General features: G+C 28.5%; 1 protein-coding gene across 11 annotated transcripts in view; it reads right to left on the reverse strand.

Moving 5' to 3' along the window:
* Positions 1–965: 965 nt before the first annotated feature.
* The window catches only part of LOC139512252 (dynamin-1-like), a 59667-nt gene continuing 47902 nt past the window's right edge, over positions 966–12730 (reverse strand). For 2 of the 11 annotated variants that reach the window (XM_071299741.1, XM_071299740.1), the window contains exons 19-28: positions 11840–12004; positions 10520–10537; positions 9263–9298; positions 8941–8973; positions 8617–8649; positions 8299–8331; positions 7894–7929; positions 6863–6904; positions 2826–3781; positions 966–2752 (exon numbers count right to left, since the gene is read on the reverse strand). In XM_071299741.1, the coding sequence (XP_071155842.1) occupies positions 3700–3781; positions 6863–6904; positions 7894–7929; positions 8299–8331; positions 8617–8649; positions 8941–8973; positions 9263–9298; positions 10520–10537; positions 11840–12004 (478 nt within the window). In that variant the 3' untranslated portion in view covers positions 966–2752; positions 2826–3699. The remainder of the gene's footprint in view (positions 2753–2825; positions 3782–6862; positions 6905–7893; positions 7930–8298; positions 8332–8616; positions 8650–8940; positions 8974–9262; positions 9299–10519; positions 10538–11839; positions 12005–12730) is intronic. The other 9 variants (XM_071299748.1, XM_071299749.1, XM_071299750.1 and 6 more) reach the window with 7 other exon arrangements.

The following is a 12730-nucleotide window of genomic DNA, read 5'->3' on the forward strand; positions in this document are numbered from 1 at the left end:
ATTATTAACAATTGTGTTTAATAATCTACTCCATTAAACCTTTCTAGAATAATTAAGCCACTCAAATGCTTTACATAATAATGTTGTACAATAGCATCATCAATGTTAGTCATAAGAGACAAAAATCTTGAGAATGCATGTAATATTCATTTTATTTGTATCCTGCAGATTATTTGAAAGTGTTCGGAATAAACGAATCATAGATTGCAGGATTAATTGCTTTTATGCCAGACATGCTTTTCCCCTACAAAAGACTCATCAGTAGCGCTCTAATTCAAAAAGTTCAAAAGGCCAAAGAAAGTACAAAGGAGTAGGTCTGGTAAGACTCCTTTTTGGCTAATAATAATACAATACATAATTGGTACTAGCATCATTGAGTCATGCTAAATTACTGAAATCTTTGCAATTTAAGCATTTCAGTTAAATTTTTTACGGTTTCCGTCTTAAATGAAAGTGGCCGCATTTGTGTTCATTCTCAATATTGAAATGAAAGTTGTATTTGATGATAATACATAACATATATAAAGGTTGACGATGAACACGGATGCGGCCACTTTCATTTTTGACAAAAACCATCTGAAAAGTGACATTCTTTGGCATATTTGATAGATTTTTCATATTTAAGCTTGAATCGGAGCGTTTTTAATGACTAAATCAGTTAAAATCTTTCACATGTATTAATTGAATCAACTGAAATAGACACTTAACTGTTTAAAAAGTGTCCAAAATTTTTCGTCAGATGAACCTAAAATTTGAGGCCAAAATCAGCCCTTACCAGACCTACTCCTTTGAAGAGTATTGTGGCCAAAATTCTTTCAACTTTATTTGATCACTCAGACACAATACATACGTGTAACATAAAGGTTTTGCCAAATACAGCCATGGCAATCTTTTTTAAAGACTTTGTCAAATAGGAATGAAAGCAATATCCATGTCCCTTAAATGCACACCAAGAAAAGAACATCTCAATTTTTATACATCTCTTTTAATCTAATATCAATTTACATTCATATATCACAAAGTTTTTACATCTTTATATTACAACATTGCACAATTGTATGACTAATCCCTCAAATTCTATCTTGTACAGATATCTCATTAATGCAGCATTCAATTGTTTAATGTGTAAAATTTACATACAACCCTTACCCTTACTCTCAACTGTTAATTTTTTATAAAATGGAATTTGTAAATTTGCAATTTTTTATATGATTTTCAGTATATGTCATTTCTAGTGTAAATCTCAGTGTTTAACAAAGAAGGCAAAGTCAATTGAATTTCCATATCATATATGCCTGTGACTGAATAATGCCGGAAGCTAAGCACTCGGAAAAACTCAGTCCAAGATTGAAAAGCTTGACAAAGCCAGGCAATGTCCAAATGACGATTTTAATACTGGCAGTTGTTATAATAACACAGGGAATGGCAGTTCATGATCAATTACATGGAAAAATAAAATTGAGAATGGAAATGGGGAATTTGTCAAGATTTATTCGAGTCAGAGACCAAATACACTCAAAAAGACAAGTAGAAAATCACAAAATACATATCTCTCATAATGTAATAAATTAAATTTTGAGATATTAGAGTACTTTGAAATATAAATTTTAATGAAATGTATTAGTGAATAGTTGAATTCTGATAAATATTTTATCAAACACTTCCAAGAGATATATACAAGATACGAATTATCATGATTATAACTTAAAATCATTACTATTTAACATAAATAACTTGATTATTTGTACAGAAATATACACACAAACCTATACATAATATATATGTGTAATGTTATGTTGCCATACAAATAACAATTATAAATGCTGATTCTACTGTAGTCACTTGTATCCAAATTTGGCATTTGTGATGATTCAGCTCTTCACCTCAAGGTAATTCAGGCCCATCAGTTGAAGTAGACTATTATAATTTAAGATCCAACAAAACAAGGTATTTTCAACTTTCTAGATACAAAAAAAATTGCTAATTATGGAAAGGTGGTTTTAACTGACAACACATTTTATCCCTAACACATACGAGTATTTTACACTGTTCTACCAACAGGGATTTCTCAACAAAATCTAGTCCCTTTAGTTTATTCCAACAGTTATACACAGCAATCTAAATAAAAATATTTGGACCTAAATATTCTTATCTACCAAACCGGTTAAAAATCTTAAGAGTTTAGGTCATGTCCGGCAAATGTGACTGTTTCAGGACCCTTGGACATCATTCAAAAAAAAGAAAAAGCAACCATGAGGAAAACACGAGGTCTATCCCCTGTCAGTAAAATTTAATACTTAAACATACCCATTCAGGTCAAACTTTGATAAAGGCTAGTAAATGGTTATACATATGCATATATTATCGCATCAATAATAGCAATTTATTATTGTATACAAGTAGTGTTGAACTTGTGTGGAGGAGAGTAAATGGTGAAGACAACAGTTGATTATAGCATACATAATATACAGTTACTTATTTATCATTATATATTAATGGATAAAGAGACAGTATCAAAAGCATAACAACAAAAACTATCAACATAACATTACACAAATCCTATACATAATATTATTCTTTTGCATAAACAATGAACATTACTCTCAGTCAAAATATTACACACTATAAAACGTAATCTAATGAATTGATTATTTCCTTGAACTCACACAATGTAAATATGCTATGTTTGGCAACCCAAATCTACACTTACATGCTGTTTTCCTTTTGAGTTTAACCAAACTATAGTTAACCACTTCAAACTGCTTGTTATTTAACCATTTCAAACTGCTTGTTATTTAACCATTTCAAACTGCTTGTTATTTAACCATTTCAAACTGCTTGTAATTTGACCATTTGTTAAGTCTGGACTAATGTCTTGATATAAGGCTCTACAACTTCATGGATTGTGTTATCTACAAATCAGAGTTCCTGAAATCTGATCCCACTGTTAGTCCTCACTACTATATTCATTGCAAAATGCCCAAATTTTGTTGGTCCTTTGTAAAATTCTATTGGTCAGGTCCTTCCGACCACCAATTTTCAATAAATCTGCCAACACTGACATGTCAAAGAAAAATTTGAGCTCTTTAAATGTCATTAACTATAAAATTGTGATTGAATGAACTTGTTCCCCTCACGACCAGTGGCCACTATTTCATGCATTTTCATTTTGAGGAAAAATTACTGGATTATTAAGACTGAGATAAATTCCTGGTATTATACAAAAGAACAATATTTTTTTAATAATTGCATATCTAACATTTCAGTAAAATGGAATTCTGTAATGAATACAAAAACATTTCTATCACATTTGTTTTTCCTATAAGACGATTAGTTGCCATGGTAATGATTACATTGCTTATATACTTTGAATAAATAATTTTACGACCATCTCTTTCACGATAATGCACAAATTCCTGAACGTTTTTCATTTTTCCAATACTGTCTTACATCATTTATTTTTAGGCATTTTATAGAATAGACCTGCAACTAAACTATAAATATATTTATCAATGTACATATTAAAAAAAAGTTTGAACTATAGTGATACACCACGTAAACATGTCCTTCTGATTGCCACACATCTGGGTGGCATTGATCAGACACCTTTTATCAAGTGACTTGTAAGATTGATTTGAACTGGTCTTTTTTTTTTATAACTGTTTTTACGATGAATTTGACCTAAAATTAGTCCAATAATTATAACAAGTTTGGTCTGGATGGTATAGATGGTCTATCAGGAATTTTAGGAACACCTGGTTGGCCAGCAGAACTAGGGCGTCTGAAAATATAATTATAAAAACATTTAAAAAAATATTTCATACATTACTTCTTATTTTGTGCTTTGACGATATAAATAGAAAGACCACTGCAAAAAAACAAAAAAAATACAAGCATGTGATAATTGTCATCTTAGCAGTAGTTTTGGTTTCAAATATACATGTATTTTTATTCGTTTTTATGCAGATTGGTTATTAAGTTCTCTCCTACTTTTTTGGGATATTAAAGTTATTTCAAATAAAGTGCTGAAAACTCATGGTATTCATATTGAAACCAGAATTTATTTCTGATTTGCTTTTTCTTATTCAAGAAGGGGCAATGTAAAGAGATATACTGAAAAAAAAATGAAGAAAAAAATAATTCTGTTGGTAACTCATGAAATTTGAAATATTTAGGCTCTGTTTGAATTAAAAGTAAACTTTTCAATTTTGTTATTCCTCATCTGTGTGATATCTAATTTTGTTGGTTTTAAGTTTAAACTCAAAATCATTGAAAAAAGTTTAAAATTATGCAGCTACCATCATGTAAATTAATCATATGAAAATGTCCTTTTTTACTGATATTCATAATACCAAAAGTGTTGCAAATAAATTAATATATTATACAAATTTCATAGTTCTAACATATTCTTATGATCTGAAAATGTGTCTTTAATAAAAAAAAAAAAAAAAAAAGCAAATCAAGGCAGACAAACACAGAACAAATAAAAACATCTAGAGAAAATCACACACACACACAATTTAGATACAAACAAATTTAATACAGTGAGAAGATACTAAAGCTTGAAAGAAATGAACAAGCAAACACAAGCTGGAAATTAAACAGAAAGTGACGAAATCTGTATTATTCAAAATCTTTAATTTAATTTTTGTTTTATGATCAATGCATTTGAATGGGGACATGTGGTACCCCCCCCCCCCCCTCCTTCCGTGTTTGAACTCCCTCACTTTTAAAACTTGCTGGATCCACCCCTGTATAATGTACTTCTTGTGTTGTTTAACCATATATAAAGAATATCCTTGTTAGACTTTTAAGTTCAGAAATAAAATTTCTTACTGATATTTTTCTCCTGTGGAATTTTATAAAACTTCTTACATTTCAACAACTAGAAAATGACCAAAAGTAAAGGAATTAGCTTTCCCTTATGGCTTAATCAATTAGTTTGCACATACAAAACAATTGTTATTTAATAAGGGGCTGCTAGTAGTTGCACAAAAACATAGATAAGTAAATTTGACAATGAAATTTAGTATAAAGTCTACATCACAGTACTGAGAGGATAGAGAATGTGAGATCACAAGTAAAGACAGAAATGTCTAGCAAATTCTGGTTAGTAAAAAAGTATGGCCATTATATTTCCTTAGTTTCCAGACTAAAATTTCCTTATTGTTAATCCAAACAAAGAGTTACACAAATTTATACAAAATGTTCAATGATTATGTTATGGAAAATCTTGTTAAACTATCACTTTTTTATCACTACTATATGTCAATGTACAAGTAATTTACAAAAATATTTTCAGAAATATAATCTTATATTGAATATGAGAACTTTAAAATAAAGATTTGCATTAGATTCCTTCTTTTTTTTTTTAAATAATAATAAATGTTTTTTAGCTTAGAACTTTTACAATTTTTCTGTACAGATATTTTCAAATGAATATGGTTTTAAATAAGAAAGTTTTGTCAATCTTAATATGCACAACAGAATGAAAACAAAAGAAATATGGCCATTTGTCATTAAAACATAACTCCAAATGTAAATTGAATGAAGACTCATTTCAGGGTTTCATGCACATTTACCTCCATCATATTTGAAAATGGAAAGCAAATTTCAACATGCATTTTCCCCATCACCGTTAAAAAAATCTGCACATGATTTCTTTATTGAACAACATAATGAGTTATACTTGTTAACTTACAAACAGTCCTATATTATTACATGTACTTATAAACATATCACAATACATGTACAGTATTCTTCTTTATTACTTCTTAAAAAACAATCATGCACTGAATATTGGTTATTGTTTTATCATTGTGAGGAATACACTTTAACTGAATTTTTAAAAGAACTCCTCATACTCAGGTTTAAGGTCAATTATATTCATAAGCTTTTTTCGACTTTCAAAATGATTTTGGCCATTTTCCTTACTACTAAAACTTCTCTTAAATATTATTGCCTATTGTGCCTACTGAAAATATATTCTGTACAAAAATGAAGGTTTTTTAAAGTAATCATTTAGTCAGTAATGGTACATTTTTTTTTTAGACAAAACAAAATCGTACATACTTCATCAGGGACTTTGTTGGATTCCTTTCAGCAAGAAATGAAAATAACTTTAAACAGGTTGTTCAAAATCAGCATTTTTGTAAGTTCTAAAATAATTGGCTTTAGAGGCAAAGGTGAATAATAATATCATTAATTGTTGTTTTCTCAATGTCAGTGAAACATGTTTTTAGTGTTGGATACAATCACCCCCCCCCCCACCCCCCCTCCCCCATTTTTTGACAATTAATGCATTTGAATATGGGATAAATGGTTAGAATGTCAAACCCCCCCAAATCCCCTTTTTATCTGAGTTTTAAACCCTTCTTTCAAAAATGGCTGGATCCTCCCCTGTATTTCATGATATTTAGGACAAGTACAGATGAAACAATAAATTAATTCTGCAAATTCTGCATAGTGGGTTAAACCAGTTTGAATTAGCAGAAAGTTAAAAGACCACTGGATAAATCTATTGAGTTTTATGAAAAAAATGAAATTTAAAAAAAAAATAAACTAAGATTATACATTCATGCACAAATCCTAAATATCATATGCAGAACAAAATTAAACATTCCACTATGCATGCAGATTACTATTTTTTTTTTATCAATCGTTAAAGAATTCAATTTGTAAATGCAGCTAATTTTTAAATGTCTTCTAAATTTTCTACAATCAAGTCATTTATAATATATATTTTGCAACAAACAATGCCTGGGATATTTTTTTCAGAAATCATGTGCAGAATAGGAAGCCTTTGTAAAATAATCCTCATTCAATGGTAATTTGAAATTAGGTTGATATTCATATAACATACCCTCGCTGAGATCCATACTGATTTGATAAATATGATTTTGTTCTGTAACGAAGTGTACATTTTATCTTTAAAACATTCACTGATGTCACATGTATTTTTAAACGGTTTTACAATATACTGGTTTCAATACGTATTGAAAGTCCAATTTTATAGCAAAAATCTTAATCAAATTGAAACAATTTGAATAAAACCTTTTTTCCCTTATCAAATCTGCATGTACATTTTAGACTTTTCAATTTTTTTTTAAAGACTTCTAATGTTTTTTAATTAATGTATTTGATTCTGTAAATAAATAATTTGAATAAAATAAAGCAATCCACACTGAAGCATAACACTCACATGAAAAAGTTCAAGAAATTAATCGATAAATAACAACATAATAAATTTAATACACTCAGATTTCTTAAGCATCAACACTACAGAATATCTGCCATATAAGAAGCTTTAGCAAGTTTTAAAGCCAAAAAACAACAGCAGTTTCTCTTGGTTTCCTGTACCTGCACAATTTTTAGGCAAGTTTTGATGTCTGTTGCATGTCTTTCCAACATTACAACCTCTAGTTAGGGCTGTCAATTTTGAAATTAATGAAAGGGTATATCTTTTAGTTGCTTTAATTGAACAGAAACTGACTATTGTCTGAAACTTTTTAGTGTGTGGATTTTCTCTCTGGATTTTTTCACCAAAACAAGATTTTGTTTTAACCATAATTACTTGATTGCAAATGGTCAGTGGTAATTCATAGCTAAACAATGTCTACCACTTGACCACGAATTCATTAATTTAAATAACTGGTCAAGTTGAAATGACCTTTATTACAAAATATAGTTTATGTGCCAAAAAATTTCTATTAAATCACACGACGATATATAAAAGCTACCTAAAAGGATCAGACATTATATTTGGTAAGAAGAAATGAAAAATGGTATAAAATTGAGAATGGAAATGTGAGAATATATTCATTAAAAGGGAGTTAACTTTTGTTCAAGGAAGATAACTCTGCAATCACTAAAAAAAGACAATATTAAACCTACCCTTGTGCAATTCCTTGCGCTATGAATGGTGCTGCACTGTAAATGTTAGAGAAATAAAATCAGTATTACACCTTCATACATTCTATATACAAACATTTAACTGTTTAATCTCAAGTATTTCAAACAATAGTTTACAATTTGTTACATAAATAGTTTTCTTTAGTACAGAAACAAATTTTTGGAATACCTTAAACAATACTTTGCAATTCACCTCCCTTTTAAAACTGTAAAATCTGGTTGATTCTTAAAATGATTTATTCAATTATTTCTTAAATGATTTCCTTTTTTTTCAGTTTTTTATGTACCTATTCATGGAGATCATTTCAGAACAGTTTTCTTTATAAACTGTTTACCAGTTTGTTTACATGATATTATTTGACTCTTATTTTTTTTTTTACATCCTACCTTCTTGCAGCATCTGCAGCATAGGGTGCAGCACTACAATTGAAAATATTGATTCCATTCATTTTATATAAATGTTTTCATAAATTCATTTTCAATTCATTTTTTTTTCTTTCTTATATATTTTTTTGGCCAAAAATTTCATATCATTTTTTTCCCTCCTGAATTATTTTTAATTACTCAAATTTTTCATATCCTTATAATTTTTTTTCTTCATCAAAATAAAGCATAAAATATACTAGGACATAGTTATTCAATTCCCTTATCTTACAGTACACTCATAATATTAATTATTTTAGTAACATGTTTTTATTTTCCTACCTTTTTGCAATATCTGCAGCATAGGGGGCAGCACTACAATTGAAAATATTGTTATAATCAGGTTTTAAAAACTCTAGCATTTTCCCTATACATTTATATCTTTTTTCTTTTTTCTTTTAATTTTTTTTTCTTTTATTGTAGATTATTCATTTATTTTAACAAAAAATCAAAATTTCAATATTTTTGGTATTTTTACTTAGTTTATAGATAATTTTTATTTTTTTGTTTGATTCTTCTTTTTTTCATATTTTTCAAATTATTTCAATAAATTCAAATCTTATTTTAAAATTTAAAAATTTTGATCATACAAACAAATATTCCTACCTGTGGGCTATTTCTCCAGCATAGGGGGCAGCACTAGAAATATGAAAAAAAATATTCCATGTAATGTTAAATTTATTAAAAGATAAACATTTCACATGCTTATATTATTAACTACATTTTCTTCTTTTGATAGTCATTTATTTCATAAAAAAGTGTTTAAAAATATTTTAATTTTTTTGAAATCAGATTTTTTTTTTTAACACTGGAAGAAGTTTTCCATAACTAAAGAATAAGTGCACCAACCCTTAAGGTTATCAGCCATAACACTACTATTGTAAAACTTTAATTTTGTGATAAAATTAAGAGGTTTTATTAAACCTACCCTTTAGTTGCCTGCTGAGCTAGGTAAATGGATGCTCTGTAATTATATTGAAAAATAAAAAAATAACTTTTTTTTTATTTACTTAATTCTAGCCTAAATGAAACAACATTTAAATTTGAGTGCATTTTTTGTACTAAGAACTAAATACTCATACAACATAAATATAAGTGATAATTGAACAGGCAAACATTCTACAATTTATATCCATTTGCTAACCATCATGTCCAAGTGGAATGGTATTTAAAAACTTTTAAATTCTGAACAAGGGAATTAAAAAAAAATCAGATATTAAATTGTTAACTTTAACTTTCTTGAATTTAAGTTTTCTCTATTTTCTAATTAATTTTTGAACTTATTTTCATTCACATTTGTGAATATTGTTTTAATTTTTAGAAGTGCATTTAATATAGCATTCACCAATATTTCATAGTGTAAAAGATGTGAAAGATATTTCAGTCACCATGCCATCAAAAACTGGTACCTCCTGTCAAAAATTTGGCATTTTTTCTTGTTATTGGAGAAAAGCCAGAATAGAAGTGAATGTTAAGAAGATTATTTTTTCTATTTCTCTTCAACCTGAAATTCTGTAAAAATTTTGAGAATAGATTGATGAAGGTGTAATACTGTTTAAAAAGCACACACTAAAATTTTGTTAATAAACGCTGTGTAAAAATAGTAAAATATTCAAAATTTCTAAAAATAATCATATAAAAAAATTCTATGCAGGAAGGTTGCATGCAATTATACCATTATTATACCAAATGTACAAATTGTTTATTTAACTGATAACAGTCTATTTGAATATAACTATTTATATTTTTTTATATTCAAAATACATTCCAGTATAAAATCAAAACCAATTCAGTCAATAGAGACATTTAAAATTTTAAACCCCATTTCGTAAAATGCAATGAACCGTTGCAATAACCAGTTGAGGGGTTCATATGTCACATATTTAATCAAGTTTCTACCCATACCAAACACACCCTCTTTTTCCATCTAGCCTACCAATTTTTAGGGTTTCTTATCTGATTTTTTGGTTCAGTTTATTCATTCAATAACACCACCACATAAAATAAAACCCTAATATTTCAAATTGATTTTTACATTTTAACATCTTGAAACTTTTTCGTCATACATTTGGTATAATTAAGGTATATCCTATAAATATTAATATACAAGGGAAATATTAGTTAAATCAAATATCCCAGCACCACAAGCAGAACTAGATCTAGCAAAGTAAATGCAAACACATACCGGCCACTTTGGTTGAAACTGTAAAATGGTAGATTCACATGCAACATTTACACAACATATATCAAATAATATCTACACACTGTCTAATAAACCCTATTTTAATACTACCACACACATTCTGTCATTAATCAATATAAATTGTAAACCAACTATTTTTTTGTATAAAAAAATCCCCTAAAAGGTGCAAGCCAGGGCAGACCATGAAAGACTCTTAGGAATCAAGGTCCTTAAACACCCCTTAAGAAGTATTTTTTGTGATTGATTTATTTATTCAAAGTTTATGAGAAGACTTCAAATTCTAATTCAAAAATCTACTTTAAAATTGAATAGAAACCAGAAAATGTGGAAATAGTATTGGACAAAATTGTTGGTTTACAGTAAATTTTGTTTACAGGTACAATTTTATGTGTAATAATAGAAAGTTTGAAATTAAATTTAATATGTAGTCCTTTTCTGGACTAACCATTTTCTTAAGTTACATTCATAATTTAAATTTTAATAGTATATTAAATTCAAGATGCATTCATTTACATTTATTTTTTGTGAGTTTTAAACAAACATGAAGTCGATAAACAATCATTCTCTAAACTTATTTGCATATCATATGTACTTAATTCAAGCTGTTGAGGATAGTTGCATATATTGCATACTTATATTTAAGCTAAACACTGTATATGACAATTGCTAATTTGTGGGTGCTATTATTTATGTGTCAAAGCTTGCTGCAAAAGTAGGCAATCATATAGGGTTTGGATATGTCTTATAAAATATTTTTGGGTGACTTGAGCTTTAACTTGTATCATGCTCATTTTCCTTTTCAAAGTGTAAATATAAACATGCCACATAGACATACAATTTCAAGTTAGGGTAACATGCTTTGATTATCTGACTACATGAATTAAATTATGTTTGATTATATTCTGTTTTTCATGCAGCATGTCATTGGATGCATTACACTTTAAAAACATCATTATCTTTTTAAGGATTTTACATATGCTAAATGAACAGGTCTTCCATTCTAGGTCCAAATGTACAAAATACTTAATAGAGCACAGATATGGTTAAATATTAAAAGAATGTATAAGAAGAAACATAAATAACATTGATTATATTTGAGACACAAATAAAGCATGATAAAGCTTATTTTTCACCCTACTAAGATAACCTTCAAAATTAATAACTAAATCTTTTTAATAATCTTAGTTTTCTACCTTTTGTATTTTTTTCCCAAATTAATACAAATATGTGTGAATATACAACCCCCAAAACAAAAACATAAACAACGAGAAAATTTAAATCTCTTATTTCTAGAGTACATACGCAGGTATTGGTGGTCCACCTCCCGGTGCTGTTGGTGCTGGTCTGTTTGGAATGGATGGTGCCGGTCTGTTTGGCATTGACGATCCACCAGGACCTGGTCGGTTGGGCAATGGTGGTGGTGGTCCACCCCTAGATGGTTTCGGTGATGATGGTCTTGACCCACCTCTGTAAATAATTTAAATTTCATTAATGATCTTTCCAGTATGGGTTCTCATGTTCAAACAACTGATATTCCATTTAATGTGTTAGTTTCCAAAGACAAGAGCTTGGGTCTACTATGTACATGCATTTTTTTTACAAATTTATTTTGGAGCTTTTATTATCATGAAGATTCCAATTTGATCTTTCAGTACCTTGTTTCTTTGATAATGTAATTCATACATATATTTCTAAATAATTTAAGAAACTGCAGATATCTTTAATTTCATGGTAAAAATAAAATTTAATCAAGACATTTTCAATTGATATTTTATTGTATGTCTTTCTATGTTGTGATGTTACACTATTGTTTCAGATAAGGGTTAAGGTTGGTATCCATTAAAACGTTTAAACCAACTGCATTTGTTTGCACCTGTCCTTAGTCAGGAATCTGACGTTCAGTAGTTGTGGTTTGTTGATGTGCTTCACAAGAGTTTCTTTTTTCTTGTTTTTTTAAGAGATTAGACCAATGGTTTTTCCTTTTGGATGGTTTAACACTAGTAAATTAATTTTAGGGTCCTTTATACCTTGCTGTTCAGTGTAAGCCAAGGCTCCATGTTGAAGACCGTACATTGACCTTTAATAGTTTACTTCTACAAATTTTGACTTGTATGGAGAGTTGTCTCATTGGCAATCATACCACATCTTCATATCTATATCCTTTTTTCAAGATTAGAAAATAATTTCAGGGCA

The sequence above is a fragment of the Mytilus edulis genome, chromosome 2 (assembly GCF_963676685.1).
Source record: "Mytilus edulis chromosome 2, xbMytEdul2.2, whole genome shotgun sequence".
Taxonomy (NCBI): Eukaryota; Metazoa; Mollusca; class Bivalvia; order Mytilida; family Mytilidae; genus Mytilus; species Mytilus edulis.